The sequence below is a fragment of the Punica granatum genome, chromosome 7 (genome assembly GCF_007655135.1).
Source record: "Punica granatum isolate Tunisia-2019 chromosome 7, ASM765513v2, whole genome shotgun sequence".
NCBI lineage: Eukaryota > Viridiplantae > Streptophyta > Magnoliopsida > Myrtales > Lythraceae > Punica > Punica granatum.
In genome coordinates, this window is record NC_045133.1 from 20,665,637 (window position 1) to 20,683,658 (window position 18,022).

General features: G+C 40.9%; 2 protein-coding genes and 1 pseudogene across 6 annotated transcripts; 1 reads left to right on the forward strand and 2 right to left on the reverse strand.

Moving 5' to 3' along the window:
* Window positions 1–80: 80 nt before the first annotated feature.
* On the forward strand, window positions 81–4,625 carry LOC116214483 (annotated as a pseudogene).
* Window positions 4,626–4,887: 262 nt separating this feature from the next.
* On the reverse strand, window positions 4,888–8,398 carry LOC116214066 (protein ANTHESIS POMOTING FACTOR 1). Its single transcript, XM_031549315.1, has 10 exons — window positions 8,240–8,398; window positions 7,751–7,851; window positions 7,001–7,107; window positions 6,844–6,910; window positions 6,574–6,673; window positions 6,289–6,405; window positions 6,043–6,180; window positions 5,776–5,857; window positions 5,563–5,612; window positions 4,888–5,370 (listed from the first exon to the last, which is right to left on the reverse strand). Exons 1-10 carry the CDS (start codon window positions 8,315–8,317, stop codon window positions 5,197–5,199), a joined length of 1,014 nt encoding a protein of 337 aa, XP_031405175.1. The 5' UTR covers window positions 8,318–8,398; the 3' UTR covers window positions 4,888–5,196.
* Window positions 8,399–8,850: 452 nt separating this feature from the next.
* Window positions 8,851–15,000, reverse strand: LOC116214065 (zinc finger CCCH domain-containing protein 41-like). Of its 5 annotated transcripts, XM_031549314.1 has the most exons (6): window positions 14,713–15,000; window positions 13,141–13,439; window positions 12,638–12,996; window positions 10,740–11,903; window positions 10,230–10,601; window positions 8,851–9,533 (listed from the first exon to the last, which is right to left on the reverse strand). In XM_031549314.1, exons 2-6 carry the CDS (start codon window positions 13,424–13,426, stop codon window positions 9,153–9,155), a joined length of 2,562 nt encoding a protein of 853 aa, XP_031405174.1. In that variant the 5' UTR covers window positions 13,427–13,439; window positions 14,713–15,000; the 3' UTR covers window positions 8,851–9,152. The 5 variants fall into 5 exon arrangements, with proteins under 5 accessions (XP_031405174.1, XP_031405170.1, XP_031405173.1 ...); XM_031549310.1 differs by having other exon boundaries at window positions 12,638–13,439; window positions 14,721–15,000; XM_031549313.1 differs by having other exon boundaries at window positions 10,290–10,601; window positions 12,638–13,439.
* Between the last annotated feature and the right edge of the window lie 3,022 nt (window positions 15,001–18,022).

Consider the following 18,022-nt stretch of genomic DNA (forward strand, 5'->3'; position numbering starts at 1 on the left):
TGTTATCATCTGATCTAACAAAAACAAAAATAGGAGGTAATGAGAATTAATTAACTACTAATTAGAAAAACAAAATTGAAAAAAAAAATTTCGAGTGAACAACAAAATTTCAAATAATTCCGACCGTTAGCCCACATTTGTCGATCCATCTCACCATATGCCACCGAGATGGCATGCCTGGCTGATGTTGTGATACCGTTCCCCCCCATGAAATGAAATCCAAAACGCTCCAACTGAAAAACCAGACATGAAACAGAAACACAAAGACAGCAACAACCGAAACCAAGTGATGAGCCGCAATCCGTTCATCGAGTTCGTATATATAATGGCGAAGAACTGCGATCGAGAAGACATCGAAACACGAATATCTCTGATAAGAAACCGAAGAATGTACCTGCAAACTCTCGACCGACATGAAGGAAGACTCGTCCACAGGATTCCCACTGTTTGCGCGGCAGTTCTTGGGACTGTTCAAGAAGAACATGCTGCTTGCATGGTGGAACAAGTTCTCTGGCTCCTCTTGCCCCTCTTCTTCACTGCCCTCATCTTCGGGATCCAGAAGTCGACTGAAGCTCTAGTACGGTCTCAACCGGAGTACAAGCCCTTGAGGGACCCCAAGACCACAGTTGTCGAGGCGATCCCCGCCTGTGAGGAGAAGTTCTTTATAAAGAGGCTGTGCTTTGACTTTGTCTGGAGCGGCAGTGACAGTGCAAGGATCCAGAAGATTGTGGACTCCATTGGGGATAACAACCCTGGGAGGCCGATTCCGAATAGCAAGGTATTAATAAATCCTCTAACAATGTCTTCACCAATAATGACTGCACAAAAAAACTCTCTTTTCTCAGATTGAATGAAAAACCGACCGACTTCTCCCGCATCCCTTGTGAAAAATAAGAATGTTTTCCATGTTTTGGTTTCGATAGGTTAAATCGTTTAGAACATCGGATGAAGTTGATCGCTGAATGTACAATAACCCTGCACGGTGCCCTGGTGCTCTCCATTTCTCAGAGAAGTATGCTTCTGTGATTAGCTTCGGGGTGCAAATAAATTCCACTACTGTTGAGAGCTTAGGCGACACCAACCACCCATTTTTCAAGTTCCAGATACCCTTTCAGGCCGCTGCGGAGCGAGAAATTGCTCGGTTTCTACCTGTTCCAGTTAGGCATGGTACCCAGCATACACTTCCATTTCACGTTTTCTTTTCTTTCATCCGCTTCAATTTATCGGCTTCGAGTCATTGATTTTGCCTTCACATCTTGTTCTTTCTTCCAGAGACTGGCTTTGCCTTCACATTATCAGCCTTCCTGAGCAAGTCCTCTTCATCCACAACTCTCGGCTCCATCGCATTCATCGTCAGCTCCATGACTCAGGCAAGAACAATATGCATCCGTATCTATAGCCCCAAAAAATTGTTTCTTAATATATTTTGGCGATCCAAAGCGACTTCTATAATAGTGTCCTCGTAACAATTTTTTTTTTCTTTTTGCTCGTTGCAGATGGCAGCGCAGGTTGGTTGTTTATGGGAATTCAGAAATTCCTAAAATCTGGATAATCGTGTTCTCTTTTTTTCCTCCTAACCTTTTTGCCCAAGGTGTGAACCTTCTCACTTTTGCAAGTTCCACCGCTGATGCTCCTGGATTCAGCTGGAAACGCATGATCCAGGATAAGTCCTCTTACCGTAGTCTCATAGAACTGGTGCGTAAAGAAAAGCTACTCGGTTTTTCTTGTAGGTTTATCGCTCTTCCTTTTTATTTTTCTTTCTAAGATGAAACCTCTCGGTTTTCAACAGAGTGATATATACCTATGGCTTGCGGTGGAGTTCTTCGTCTGGTTTATCTTGGCAATTTACTTGGACAATATACTACCAAATGCTTCCAGTTCAAGGAAGTCGGTCTTTTACTTCTTGTATCCCGGATATTGGACCGGAAGTGGTGAAAGCAAAATGGAAGGTAATACGCTAACTTTTCTAGATGCAGTTGGTTTAGTTCCCCGACCGAAGGCCGATCTTCGTGATGAATGTATTTGTCGAGAACATTTATGTGAGAAGTGAGAGCACTTACTTCCGGTTCCATCCAAAGAAAGACTTCGCCGACCTTGTCTTGTGGTGTCTTGGACAGAGAGTGGGATCTTTAGCTGCTTCGGTTCACTGCCAGTGCCAGAGCAGAATACTCCTGATGATAAAGATGTTCTTGAGGAGGAAACTGCTGCGAAAGCACAAGCAAGCAACAGGCTAACTGATCCCAACATTGCAGTTCAGATTTGTGGGCTCATGAAAGCTTATCCAGGCACAAAGTCGATTAGTTGTTGTTGTTGTTGCGGTAAACGTAAGGAGATTCCACCGTACCATGCCATCAAGGTGGCTAACTAAGCCAACGCTCATGCAATTACATCAAAATTTTCCATTTTTTTAGTTCCTTACAGCCTTTTTACTGATCTCCTTGTCGCCTTTACCGATCTGCAGGGACTGTGAACTTTCCGAAGAATCAGTTGTTTTGCCTTCTTGGACCTAATGGAGCAGGAAACACCACTACCATTAGTTGTCTGACCGGAATCTCCCCAGTGACCGGCGGTAATGGTAAGTTTCTGCATAGATTTTTCGCCTGATGAGGATGTTATCTATACATGACAGATAAAGTATCCAATCGCGTTACTCTGCTCTTTGGACAGCATTGATCTATGGGAATTTGATCAGGAGCACCGTAGGAATGTCGAACATTAGAAGGATAATAGGAGTCTGCCCACAGGTAAACAAAACAATCGAACATGAATCAATGGTTTCCTGATAAGAATTTAATATTATCATTAACTAAATTTGGCGTATCTGTTCTGCACGTAATACTTGTTAGTTTGACATCCTGTGGGATCAACTGACCGGCCAAGAACATCTCGAAATCTTTGCAAACATTAAAGGCTTCCCCCTGCATCCATCAAATAGGTAATTCTTTGGAACTTTCTGCCTTCCTCCGTCCGGATCCAAAATGGCTTATTCTGAAAGAGGAAATGACTTATCTTCTTCCGGTGATTGGCAGGATGTCGAGAAGCTACTCTCAAAGTAGAAACTAACACAGACAGCCAAAGTGAGGTCGGGAAGCTACAGCGGAGGGATGAAGCGACTGATTAGTGTCACTATAGCCCTCGTCGGAAATCCAAAACTAGTTATTCTTGATGAACCGGTATAGATCTTAACTATCCTAGTTTTTCCATTCAATAACAAGATATTTTCGAGATACTGAGGTGATGCTGCGTACTTGCCTGACCACGTGAATGGATCCGATAACAAGAAGGCATGTGTGGGACACAATTGAGGAAGCCAAGAAAGGACAGGCAATCGTACTGACCACGCACTCAATAGAAGAAGCCTATATATTGAGTGACCGTATTGGGATCATGGCTAAGGGGAGACTCCGTTGCATCGGGACCTCCATAAGGTTGAAATCGAAGTTTGGGACCGGCTTTATCGCCAATGTGAGCTTCAGTGGAGATTTGGCAGTTTCTTTGGCCAACCATGAAGCGATGAAGCGGTTCTTCGAAACCGTGCCTACAGAAACAAAACTACTACTACTCTTACTGGTAGCCTTTTTTTCTATCGGTGAATTGTAGGTGTTTGATTATAACAGCATCTGAGAGTTTCACCGAAGGAGGAGAACAAATCCTTCATAACTTTCGTTATTCCTCAGCAACAAGAAGCCCTCTTGACGGTAAAACAACTAAGCTCTTAGCTCTTTCGATTTCAGTTGAGTTGTATTCTAGTTTTAGTATGCATCAACGATGCATACCAAGCACGTAGCGTTCCCAGCATGTGCGAGTCGGCTTGATATGTGCAGAAGGACCCGAGAATAAGGCGAAGGCAGAACAAAATAAATCGAAGGATGATGCACTGATGATTGGATGTTAACGCTAATGAGTGTGCTGAATTCTGTGCAGATGTTCTTTAAGGAGCTTGAGGGAAGGAAAGAGGAGTTCGGAATATCAGATATCCAGATCGGGTTAATGACGCTCAGGGAAGTTTTCCTTGACATTGCAAAACAGGCAAAGTTCGAAACTGCTGCTGCTGAGGGGAGGATGGAGACCCTGAATTTGTCGTCGGGAGCCTTATTCCAGGTAAGCTAAGTGAAGCAGATAAGGTGGTACAGTTCAAGAAAATAACCTCTATGTCCCGAATCCCTGAGGATGAATATTTGTTTTTATCTCCTGTTTGTGATCAGATTCCTGTAGGGGCAAGGTCTGAGGCGATTCCAGGAACACAGTCGTCGAGTCCTAGAGGGTTGATGGTGGAGGTGTACTGGGAGCAAGATGATTACGGCTCCATTTGTATTGCAGGACATTCACCGGAAACTCCTATTCCTCCCTCTGTGGAGGTGGCTCCTGCAGGTCAAGGGGCGCCAGGTCATGGAGTCGTGCTTGACACGGATCAAGTACTCACTGCCACTTCTCGATGAGCCACCTAGACCTCCATCTATGTACCTTCTCAATGTCGCAAGTCATTCAAGTAGGAAATTCGAGATTCATAACTAGACTAGACATCAGGAGTGACATGTACATGATGAAGTTTGTACAAAGTTCCCACTGAATACATTGTAATGCATTGAGAATTTACGATTGTTGAAGCATTTGATTTATTGTCCTGCCCTCTTTTCTCCATCAGAAGCAACCTCTATCATGTGAGTGATCTGATACTTTACCTAACTTTATTTTAAGTTGGGACGTCAATAGCTCGCTGATCAGAAGCACAGTTTGATGAAAGTTGTAGGTCTAGAGAGCAACTAACCTTGTGCTTCTATTGTCGCAATACTTATTGTGACCGCCTGCAACACATTTTCGGCATTAAATGTTGTTGAAGAAGATCAGACTATTTGGAAAATTGTGGGTCAGTCATCTCCTAAATAATTTCCATGCAAGTTCGAGAGAGGTTTACTATCAACTATCAAAGTAGGTTACAGAACATTGAGTATGATCGGCGAGAGTGGGTAGAATGCTCTCTGTACATATTTTTCTTAAGAGTCACAAAAATTCAGTTTACTTGACCCCGATGGGAGTGAGCTCGAAAAATCCTTTGCAGTGTGTTACTATAACCTTTAGACAGGATAATAATCCAGAGCAGCAAAAACTACAACTGCGCAACTTTCAAGCTCAGACAAGATTTTGCATGGAGAAAGATAAGAATCCATGTCTCTTAGCTCGGAATTGGTTCGGGTTTTACTGCTTTATGGGGTGTTCCGATTGAGGAGCAGCTTCATTCTTTGATGGACCCTGAGAGTCCACGTCGGGTATCCAGAATGTGAGGGCAGTGGATGCTGCTACGAACATCACTCGTCGTGGGGCCCACTTCAAGCATGAGGCAACCCCGATGTAGCTATTCCAAGACGCAACCTGATTCACCAGGTCGAGAAGGTCATTCATTGCTAGATAAGCCTTGAGATAATGAGCAATCAATCCATTCATTAATTTTGCCATGTGTTGATATGAGCCAATCAGAACGGAATTGCATAAAACTTTCTGACTCTCACAAACGTTAAAAGGAATTGCTATTGGAAAGAGTGTGTGTAAGAAAGAGACATGTACCTCAGTTCCCATGTTAATGTTCCACGCATGCAAGGTTCCATCCCCCGAGCCTTGAAGGAACAGAACGGCTAATCTTAGAATGACTCACAATTATAGCACATCGAGGAATATATGAATTTACTGTCTAACAACATTCCCCTTTGTTGAGTTTGTTGAGACTTCATAGTGAATGCTATCCACTGAAAACTGAGTTTCAATATGGAGAATATATACCTGACACGAGATATTGGCCATCTGGAGTAAAAGTTGCTTCTATTGGTGTGCCAGGAGAAGGCTCTAAATTGAACCCACAGCGCTGCACAAATCATGACAGTATGTGCAGTTAATTTCAACCTCAGGTGAGAAAGTAAATTAATTGCAGGACATCTGGATCTTGAGGCTTTGCTTGAACGTGTACCATTGTATGATGCCCAGGGTTAGAGAAAATCTGTCTAAACCTTCAAAACTACAAAAAAACTCTAACAGTACAGGGAAATTAACCTTCTCTCCCGCATATGCATCTAGTACATAGATATTGTTATTAGTTGTTGACAAAAGCATCGACTTCCCATCATTGCTGAACTTGATGTCACACACCTCAGCTGTATCCCCGCCAACCAGAAAGGTATCGAAAGGGCCCTGAGTGTGGGAAAGAGAGAAAAATAATACTCAAACATATTCCATGAATAATAAAAAATCCAAATTAGCGTTCTGTATGATAAGAAAAAACCGCCCTTAATATATAACCTTGTCGTAGGAGCGAGAATCAAAGAGTTTGATGGCACCACCTTCCATTGCTACAGCAAAGACAAGTCCTTGTTGGTCGTATGCAACAGTTGGCCTACCACGAAGGCGCAAAATTCCCTGAGAGCTATAAAAGTAAGAATCATCATAATATTGTACCTGATCCCTTGAGGAGGATTAAACAGGCAAGCCAGCTACTACACTATGATCACGATTTTCTAAGGATTCCCTTCTTTTCAAGAGTATATTTAACTCCAGTTAGAGTTTATATTGAAACCAGCAACCTACCTGACAAGCATTAACACGAAGATCCCAAACTCTGACACTATGGTCAAGAGAACCAGACATGAAGCTGTCATTAATCGGAGACATGCAGAGAGACACAACTCTGCAGGGAGGAAAAAGAGGTGGTATTAATCAGAGAATCATCACGCGCAGAGAGAACTGCTAACTGCCAATTTGAAGTAATGCAAGTGGATGCATAATAATACTAATTATAACACAAAATCAGATCCCACAACTTCCTTATTAAAGACAAGAGAGGTGAAGGTCTGAAACCTGTCCTTGTGGCCCTTGAAGTAACGAAGGCAGCGATTATCATACATGGATAGGTATCGCATCGATTCTGGCAAAGGTAAATCCAAAAGTGAAAAAGACTTCTTTGTCTCCCCAGTATATTACATAACCTGACAAACCGAATTTAAATGAAACTAACCTCCGCCATCCATATTGTATCTTGAAGAACATATTACAGAGCTTGGGTGGTGGGTAAAGCAAACACGATCAGCACCATGTTTCTTGTGATAGGTGGTCTTCAGCAACCTTAAACAAAGAAGTCATACCCTTTTCGTTAAGGAAAACCACCCTGGATAGCCCTCTATGTTCTAACTTTTATGTAAAACCTCTACAACAATCATATTCTCAAAATGCAATACCTCTCAATCACATTGAGGAATAGAAATAGACAGGCGTATATTTGTACACTTCAAACAAGCAAAGTGCAGAATGAAAGTCCTAAAACTCTAAATTGATCAGACAAAGTTGTTTCAGCACAATTTGACTTGAGTGTGAGTCAGAGATCTTAATTATGAAAACTATCAGATCAATTGAGGAAGAAGATTTCAGAGAAGAACGAATCAGAAGCTTCGCAAACCTTGACACATAAACTGAAGAGTAATATGAAGGTTTCGTTGAAAATCTTTGTATCTCATGCTACTCCTTTTTCCTTGGAAACTGTCATGAACCTTGTATTATGATAGTTATAGATCTTATAGAAAGCAAATTCCCCCAATCCTTGACTTTCAGCATTCAACAACAACAAATGGCTTAAGACAGATGACTTAACCAAATTATTCACCATGCTATATGTTGCGGAACAGAGAACTCCATTTAGAAGATTCAAACGCACAAAAGGGTTCCGGCTCTGAATTACGAAGACACAAATCTTTCCTCTGAGAGAACTCACTTCGCATTCGCAATATCATATAATCGAACTGAATCGTCCTCACTGGCTGTCACCAAAAGGTCATCCTTTCGGTGGAAATCGAGCGCAGTAATCTTCCCACCCTGCAAGGTATACACATTAGACTGAGAATCATGTTTTATATATTACAATTAAACAAGGCATAGATACACAAATCCTCAAAACAAGCACAAATGTAAACGATTCTATCAATTAAACCAGGGCAAAACCCACTGCTACTTCAGTCAGTAGATTCAACAATTCAGCCTTGATCATGACAAACCTTCCCCCCGCCATCAACGTCCACTTTTCAACCTGTACTGATTACGATACAATCATATGATTCTCCGTGGAAGTGCACTACTGTACTGGTTTATGGAGTATGACTACGCCATTGTTAAGCCAACAAGCTTTCAAGGATTCCCAGGTGCAAGTAATTAAGCATCCCAGACGGCGAAGCTGACGATGACAGAAGAAGAACGGAATGCTTACAAAGTCGGTGAAGACAGCTCCGACTGACATGCTACGAACTGTTTCTTCGTCCAGTTCGGTGATCGGTGCCGTCGCCATTGGAGCGGTCCTTTCCACTGCTCTAGAGAGAGAGAGAGAGAGAGAGAGAGAGAGAGAGATGGGAAAAGGAAAAAGGAAAAGGGATATACCAAATTGAGTCCCTCAATTTTTACTATTTCATCATTTAGTCCCTATCTTTTAGATTTGGTCTTTTACTGCTCCTAGAAAAAATAAAACACCATATCAGTCTCGAGTCTTTAGCGTCTGTTTTGTCCCAAAAATTTCCTGCCTTTTTTTTTTCTCTAGAAGTTCTCTTTTGTATCTCAAATAATAAACATACAAGAATCTCGTGGTCATCGTCAATTGGCATGGACCGGCTTGTGCAGGTCGTTTTCAACGTTGATAAAGCCAGTCTAGATTGGGCTCAACCTTTGGAGTCCCTATGAAGTTCGATTCATGTCAAAATCAACCTAACCGTGGTGTCAACGAGGTCCAATGCAGCCTAAGTGGGTGACGATAGGAACCGACCTATCTCGACCTTGATCAGGTTCGGTTAATTTCGGTTTTAAGAAGTTGAAATAATGCCTTTGTCGTTTCTTCCAACGTTGGCTATACGAAGTAGTATATACAACTACAGCCCTCTGTAATACGAGATTTATCAGTCAACTAATGAATCATTACTCTCATTTGATGTTTCAAATCTGATAGTTCCCCCTTTCACAATCGGCAAAAAGTTAAACATGAAATATTTGTAATTTCCTAAAGCAGGTCTACCTACAGAATGCTCGGGAGCTCGAGGATTTGCGTTAACCATACAAAAATGTCGGGCTTGGCTCAACTTTTATCCCCTTCGGTGACTCTGCAACACTGTTAGTAGATGTTAATGTTGGATTGCCTAACAAACTTCGCCGGCTTTGTTGTTGCTACAAAATAATTTGCTCTCTGAAATTCCTGAATTCCCAGCTCCCCAGGCGGCGGGTCCATGTGAAGATATGGAAGATTCTTTTCCAGCTGATGGATTATCAGTTTCAGAGGCTACCTTAGCTGCAGGTATAGAGTCATTCGATTTCAACCACAGGAATTGCATGTAGTGGCCTTTCCAGCATTTACCATGCATAAATGCCCTCTCAGCAGACTGCCGTGTTGTGAATCTGACACAGGCTGAGCAATTTTTTGTAGTCCAGGACTCAGATAAATCAGCGTTAGCTTCGATATTTTTGAACTCCACATTAGAATGTTCGCCGTAAGGCGAGAAATGCTCCTTCAAAGCAGCAACCTAGCAGGCAAGAAAGATCAATGTTAACCCAATACTGGTCTGCACATATTGATATCTTATGAAGCAAAGCAGCAACATTGAACTAATGATAAGTTCACCCAGCAGAAGAAAAAGCTTTAGGCCCGATGATGACTACCTCAAGCCCCACATCTAAGCACAACTAACTACAGTTCCTGAAATATTCCCCCAAACAACATAGGAAGCACAGGAGTGAATCAAATCATAAATTCAAAGGCCTAAGACTCTAGGAGTAATGAACTCCTGAAATCAGATGAATAATAGTCGCACCATATTGTTCTGTTCAACTCCACAGTTTGACCAGGCAATAACTAGTTTCACAATTCTAAAGCAACAATTTATTCATATTCAAACACAAATGCGCAATTATACCAACAAAAATGCTAAATCCTACCTTCAGCGGTGTACCTGATAATCCTCCTAACACTCACATCTATTAAATAACCTTTGGATATTGTGTGTGGGATTTTGAATTAGGAGGATTTTTAGGTTGATTGTTAGGAGGATATAGCAACACTCTTGCACCAATATTTATGGGAAAAAGGTTCTCATGTCTATCCAGAGAGCCAACAATATAAATTGTCCCCTTTTGCTTTTCCAATCTAAGTGCACCTCTAAACGTGGATATATGCATTTTTTTTTTTGGTGGAGACAAATGGAGAATGGAGAGAAACTTACATTTGCAAGACCACTGGGTAAAGGTGGAATGATTTTAAATGCAGTAGGACGACTGTCTACCTTGTATCTATCTGCCAAAAAAGAGGTGCTGAGAGGTGCTGTAGGACAATTGAATGGCTTGAAACTAGTAGAGTCCTGTAGTGTCCTAACTGAGCTTGTATTGGGATTCTTCGCATTGTCCGCTGATTTCTTCTGACTGTCCGCCATTTTCGCATGAGGTAATGTCACGATGTTAGCGGTGTTACAGGAGCCTGGGGATGAACCAGTCTTAGATGATCCTAAATCTGCCGATTTTGGGACATCACATGCTGATACCAGCTTTTGTCTCTTGGCAGGTTCCTCGGCAGCTACGTCACCCTTGATTCCAGCAGCCTGGTGACATGACATTCAAAGGAAGAGAATGAAGGATAAAAGTTTACAGGAAGATAAATAATGAAGTACCCTTAAGTCTTTGACATATTTCCTCAGTTCAAAAAAATGAAACTAGAATTGGAAGGAGAAGTTATATACTTGTTTCTCTAGCTTCTCCAACTGACGCTTGAAGTCTTTCTGTTTCTGCTCCAGCAATTCTTGCTTTTTTCGAAGTTCCTCCTTCAATTGCTCCACAGTAGCTAGTTTCTTATTTAAAGGAGGCAGAACCCTGGAGCCATTTGTGGGCCCAGGCTTCATTTTTCGGGGGTGAGGCGAAGATGAAATATGCAAATCCTGAACGTCATCAGCCTTTGCAGCACCATGTTGAACATTGTCCTTCCCACTATTACGGACAAATGCCCAGGAAGGAACTAAACCACTTTTCTGACCATGAGTCTTATATGTAGAACTTCCACCCCTTATACCATTCTCCCGTATTCTATCCCGATTAGCCCAGGACAACTTGATAAAGCGGTTCCCTAATACTGCATCAGGAGCTTTTAGAGCAGCTTCAGCTTCCTCCCACTTTGAGAATTGGATAAAAGCTCGTTGACTATTTTCATAAATGTAGATATCAGTAACTTCCCCAAATTTTCGGAAATGAGAAAGAAGAGATTGTACTTTGTTGCTTTGCTGGGGAATGCCACTAACAAACAGAGTGCGTTCTGCTTTCTGGGTTGGCTTGCGAGCACCTATTACATCATCTTGTGTCTTAAGAGAGGGGTCTGTGGCTTGACATCTGGAAGTGATGAAAGGCTCTTCTGAATTGGTATCATTTTCTAAGAGTCTGGTAAGACCCATAGCAGAACATAATTTACTTTTCTCTGTTACTACACTTCTTGAAATTCCTCCCCTCTTCCAATGCGATAAATTTGCCAGAAGATGCCCAGTTGTTTGATTGTGGGTATCAACTTCAGCGCTTTCTCTCGCACGATGAACAACATCATTCGTCATTATTTCAGCTTCATCAAACCTCGACAGTAGAGTGAAGAGTGAAGATGATGTCCCAGAATCAAAACTGTTCCAGAGGGGCTGATCAGGATCATATAGATCTGCGTCACCCCCATCAGTAGAACAAGAGTACTCATGGTTCCAGATTAAATCATCACCGGTAATTCTTCCTTTGCTGTTGCTAAGTGGTTCCTTATCATTCATCAACCTCACTGAAGGGACATTAGCAGGAGGTGGAGGTCCTGCAACAGCAGATGTTCCTTGTAGGTTTGTGCTTGAAATTGAAAGAGGGAGGTTAAACTGTGAAAGGCTCTGTAAATTGGAAAGTATATTTTTAGCAACTCAAACATAATTCTTGAGAAAGCATAAGTTTTGGGGAGAAAAACCTCTGAATGAGGGTAAAGTTGAAGAACATCTTTGTGATCAATGCATGGAACAATCCAATCGGCCAAAAAGAAAATAATTAAGAACTACCTAAGATATTAGACGTGCTTAAAACCAATAATGCATCTACACATATGAAGATGCAACATGAAGAACCGACCTAAGGAACTCCAATATCATTTACAAATAAACCAGAGGAGGAAAATAAAAGAAAGAGTTTCTTGACAATTTCATCCTGACGGGCATCTAGAAGGTGAAAATACCACATGTTGGGCCATTTAACAGAATTAAATGATCAAAGCCGCTAATAATAGCACGTTAGTATATGTCCTAAAATAAATTTGAAACAACATAGCTTATATAGCTTTGAATTTGCATTATTAATGCTTCACATTGCAGTTTCAAACATTTCTGTATAAGATGTACTGAAAGTATTAGAACAATTAAGAGATACAATATACTTACATAATGATAGCACAAGTATAACAGCTTATATGAATAGCCTTACTCTTGAGAATTCAAGAACAAACTTAGAACAATGTGAAAAAAATGAACTAGAGTAAGGCAGTCCGGTCACAATCCTTTTCGTTTATAAACTTGCTGAGCATTCTATGAGCTGAAAACACATTCAGTAACGTGTAGAGTTCAGCAATATGATGTACCTGAACATCTTCAACCACAATTCGATAGATACCATGCTCCATGGGGCACATATCACCTCTTAGACAATATCCTAGCTCCTCAAAGTCTGTACATCTTAGGCGAGGAAAGCCCAAGCTCAATGAAGAACTTAATGGAGGCCTAGATGCTCCTTGATAGATATACAAACTACGGTGATCAAAACCTCCATTTGATGCTCCATATGCATCCCTCAGCGCACTATGTGGATATGGAATTTTCGGCAGTGCATTTCCACTTAAAGAAATGGAGCCCTGATGAACTATATGGGGCAAAACATCTGCTGACGGATAACTAGAATTGTATTGGCTCCATGGACTAGCATCCCTTCCACGTCCTCTACCTGGCCCAGGGTCCACAAAAGACGCTTGCTTTACTCTTTGGTTTGAGTCAAAAGGAACTTCAGGGATTAATACTGAGACAGAGGGACCAGCAGACCTTCCAAACTTCGTAGAAATATCTTTTTTTTCAGGGAAAAGGTGCTCACTTTCAAAACGTTCATGGACCTTTTCAGATGGCGTCATTACAAGTTGTTGAAAAGCATCTGTGCTTGAAGGCTCGGGCAGTGCCTGCTGTCGACGATGCTTATGGTTACAGTCATCATCAGGATAACTGAATTCCTCCTTGCACAGACTAACAGAATCTGAACTCGACTTCAAAGCTACGAACTCCATCAACTGACTCAAGACGGCAAGCTTATAACAAGTAGAATATTTCTCAACATCCAAACTACAAGAGCTCTTCAATGCAGTATCTGTTATTGTCTCCAGCATTTCAGCATTGAATCTAAACCCAGAAACAGCCAATGAAACAACATGAGCAACGAGGTCATATCTGAAGCACATGTACCAATAATGACAACGAAACATGGGAATGGTATGCAAATAAGGAAAACATTTCTAATATGAGCACATAAATCATGTCCTTTAAGATAACAAAAAAGGAGATCTAGAACACACGAATGCAATGTAAGAGAGAAAAGCCTAATACCTAAGCAAGAAAAATTGGAAGCATGAGACATGAGCTGAAATGGAAAGAAATCTCAGTAGACATAGCATAGAAGTCTATATAACTACCACATACACAAGAAAACAATATGAAGCATATCACTGTGACAAGTACTATATGAAATATTTAACTGCTTATAAATTTTGTTGTGAATCTTTTCAGTATGCATAAACAACTACTTCAGCAAAAGCATAACAGATCAACATATGACAGCAGACGTGTCAGCATGGAAGTAGTTTCAGAAGCCGTTATGTGCCCCATAGCATGGAAATCATGCAATATTCGTGAAGCAAGACTAACATTGCTTTACTTCCACATGGCACATATTTATAACAGCGTTACCCATTCAAATCAACTGCCCGTCGCATCTTCTTTCTAGAGACTTTGAATTATGTTTTCCAAATTAGATGTATCAAGATCAGCAGAGATACGTCATGCATTATTGAAATTGACGAAGAAATAACATGCTGGAAGATTGAATAAGTGCACATACTAATTACTCTAGAAATGGGCACAACAGAGATGCCTATTTAAGGAAAACTGAAAGAAACCTCGCAAATGCCAATGAAACAAAAGGAAACATTAAGAACAACACGACCAAAATTACAACATCATTACTCAGTTGGCTGCTAGCTATCACTATCCATACCTTGTACACGGGTCACCACATCTTGACAGTATGGAAATTCTTTACACCACTAGTCGATAAGGGGTATGGACTAGCACCAATAAGATATGCCAAACTCCATTGTAGCAACTTGCTCGTGTCAATGAGAAAGCTATGCAATCACAGAACTAATTCCTACCCGGTAAGCCACAAGTGCACCAATGCCATCACAAAGCACTTATTCAAATAGGAAAAGAAACAAAGCACAAACGTAAAACCAAAACGAAGCACACGCCGGTTCCGTGCTCTTTACAACACAACAGAGCTCCGAAACCATAGAACAGAACCTTGAGCGACAAACAACAGAGCTATTATCAGATGACAAACGCGCCAAACTAAACAGCATTCTCAAAGCGTTGAAATTCAGGGTGATTGGAGACTTACGGGACGACCTCTTTCTATCGAGCGAGAAAATACCGGGAGGAGCTTCTCCGGTAAGGCGCCTGCAGGAAATGCGCCAGCTCCGGGGCTTTTAAAGCGACTGTGGAGGGAACAACGACGGCGTGGAAGAGGAGATAGTCGTACGTTGTCGGAAGCTTCTGCCGGGGAGCGAGCACGAGAGAGGAGCTTGAGGCTCTGTGAGCGTTATGGGTTTTTGGTGGTTTTAGGGAGAAGAGAATGGCAGGGTAGAGAGAGAAAGAAGAGAGAGAACGAGTAACGTGGAGTGAAGAGGAGGACGAAGCAAAATCTCGAAATTTCCGTTTTTGTCCCTATGGATTGATGAAATTGAGCTATACAGTTTTTTGCATGAATGATATTATATTATCTACTGCGACTACTACTAGTAAGATATTATGTCATTACCTATTTAATTAATTGCCTGCACTTAACATTAATTATGCCAAGAGTGTAACGCGCCCGAAATAATATATTTTAGAATAGCCAAGTAAAACCTTGGGTTATTTTACTTCAAAGAATATGCTTCAATATTGTTTTGTGGAGAGCAATAAATTATATATACAATAGTATCAATCGTATTATTGGAATGTGTTAAAAGTCCTATCGATGAGTAGTACCATTGAACAATGTTGATCCTATCGCATGGCTTTCCCTCACTCTTTTGTGAAAAGACGATCTTATTTCCTCGGTCTCCACATCAAGTCATAGAACTTTTCTTATAACCGAAAAAAAATTAAATATCAATATAGCAAAAGCGGGCTTCAAGATTCCGCCTATAAATCCAATATAATCATGACCGTTACAGAGTGAAAATTCTATGGTACATATATACTTAAAAATGCATATACGGTACATACTTATATGTAATTGGAAAATTTCAAGTAATTTCCTATTTACTCGAATAAGTTATGTAAATAATTGAATTACTTAGATTAAGTAGTAATTTACTCGAAAAACATTTTAGTCGGTATTTGGAAGCCCATTTAAGTCCCAACTAATCCAGTCGAGCTGGATCGGCCTATTAAGGGGTAAACCTCTCTCAATATAGATTTTTTTACATTCATAAGACTCAAACTTAAAACCTTACTTAGGAGAAATAAATATCGAACCGCTTGAACCAACCCATATCGGTAATTTACTTGAAAAACTTTACTTGCAAGTATTATATATGTGTGTGGATATATGTGTGTATATATATATATATATATGCACATCTTGAACTCTATCTATTGAAAATCAACCCATTAAACAGGCTTTATTCCCAAAATGTGATGAGCCACTTTTTCCATTGAAAACGTTCTCTCTTTTCGGGTAGAAACCGGGACCAAACCTCAAGTTCAAATCAAAAGAAACTAAAAAAATTAAGTATTGAAAAAAAGATTGAGAATAATTAAGAATAGAAAATTTTATTTAAATTTACATGGACGGAGTATGAAAGTTGTCGGGGAAAAATTCGATCCTGACATGATTTATAAGAATAAATTTGGCGTGTCCCCACGAGTACTTCGGAATCTAACCAGCTTAAGGAACCCGAAAAATGTATTCAAGGAATATGATCTTACTTAATTAAGCAGCTAGAAGTATCATATGCTATCGTGGCTAGGTAGCCGGCCTCCTAACTCGATGAATTTTACATTTCGGATTGGTTAGAGTATTCAATATTAAGTATTGAAAGAGAGAGAGTAGCGGCTAATAATCAATAATCGTCAATGAGTAGGTTATGTTTTTGCATGTTTCTCGAGTCTATAATGGTTCTTAAGTTTGACATTGTTGAGAAATTAGATTATAAATTCAATGGGCTTATATTTTCGGTAAATTAGTTAGTCTAATTCTCGTGGTAAGTGGACAAAATTGAAGTTCCGATTTGAAATTAATATACATATTACACATATAAGTCAATGGTGCTTGGCCGAGAGAATAGACGTGTTTTGAGGGGGTGCAAACAGTTATTTGCAAAATTGGATTACATGCATGGGCAATCAACAACGCGGCATCAATATTATTGCCGTTATGCCTTGCATGATTAAAGACCGAAAATACTTAAAAATAATAGGTTCCTCACGGGACATGTCCCAAATAACATTCGTGTCTTTTTTCCCCAATAATGTCCATTGAAAACAAACAAATAGGCTCTGGTGCCCAAGGTCATGAGATCGGTTAATTGACCAATTCCAGAATATTGAGTGAGAGAATTAGGGATTGTTCAAGGAGACTGTTAATCGTTAAACATACAAAGGTTTCGTTATATTCTCGAAGAACTCGCTAGAAACCCAATAGTAACTTCGTGTGGGGGCAAATAACTCTTTTCGAAAAGCGTTAACTCGTGTCTCGAAACAATTACACAACATCAAAGATTGTGTTTGTCATCTTTTCAACTCCGAGTTCAGGATCAACATCATCTTCTTCGACCGTCTCCTAAATTCATCTTCTTTGAATTCAAAATTGGTTCCGAAGTTCATCTTCTCTGAACCCGAATTCGGTTCTGACTTCGTCTCCAAGCCATCCGCCCTCAGGTATAAATCCCCAACAGATATAATTAAAAGTTTCTTTCTGTCGAATAATGGTTCTTAATGTTGAGATACGTTATCCCACATGGAAAAAATGAGAAAGAAACCACAAGCTTATATGAGTTTGGGTCTAGCAACCTATTAGCTTAAGCTTTTGGGTTGCAGATGGGCTCAAGTCCGTGTAGGCCAAAGTGGGAATTTTACATGGTATCAGAACCTAGGTTACGCGTATGCGTGCCTACGTGCGTGTGCGCATCCACACCACGCCAGACCCAGTATGTCCGAGTGCAGGCAAGAGTGCGCCTCGTGTTAGTGTCCCCCCACACCCGAGCACGGAAGATGAGCCCGGCTCGAGGTCAATTACTGAGGGCGGGTGTTTACGGGCACGTGACAACGTGTAGGCAGAAATAGACCACACGTCGCACGTGAGGGCGGGAGTTGAGTAAAATGGGATAAATCCCACGTCGAAAAAGAAAAGGAAAATCCATGGGTTAATATATGGCTTGGTACCACCACTTATCAGCTTGAACTTTTAAGTGGATATGAGCTCAGGTCCGTATAAGCCCAATGAAAATTTAAGCTTTTGAGTTGCAGATAGGCTCAAGTCCATGTAGGCCCAAGTGGGAATTTTACATGGTGCGCGCTCGTGTAGGCTCACACCACGCATATTCAGTTTCGAGGCAGCCAAGAGTGCGCCTCATGTTAATCGAGGCCAAGAGTCGCCTGGTCCAGTTCTAAGATAGCTAAAAGTGCACCTCTAGTTAGGCCCGAGTGTGGAGCTCGAGGCT

What these genes read in the sequence shown, in the direction of transcription:
- LOC116214066 (XM_031549315.1), bottom strand. Translation starts at nt 8,317, where the DNA reads ATGGCGACGGCACCGATCACCGAACTGGACGAAGAAACAGTTCGTAGC. An exon ending in TTCAAGGGCCACAAGGACAG is followed by an intron (nt 6,674 to 6,843) that starts GTTTCAGACCTT and finishes TCCTCCCTGCAG; the next exon opens with AGTTGTGTCTCTCTGCATGT. An exon ending in TTCGTGTTAATGCTTGTCAG is followed by an intron (nt 6,406 to 6,573) that starts GTAGGTTGCTGG and finishes TATAGCTCTCAG; the next exon opens with GGAATTTTGCGCCTTCGTGG.
- LOC116214065 (XM_031549310.1), bottom strand. Translation starts at nt 13,426, where the DNA reads ATGCTGGAGACAATAACAGATACTGCATTGAAGAGCTCTTGTAGTTTG. An exon ending in TTGTGGTTGAAGATGTTCAG is followed by an intron (nt 11,904 to 12,637) that starts GTACATCATATT and finishes TCCAATTTACAG; the next exon opens with AGCCTTTCACAGTTTAACCT. An exon ending in TACCCAGTGGTCTTGCAAAT is followed by an intron (nt 9,534 to 10,229) that starts GTAAGTTTCTCT and finishes CTTGCCTGCTAG; the next exon opens with GTTGCTGCTTTGAAGGAGCA.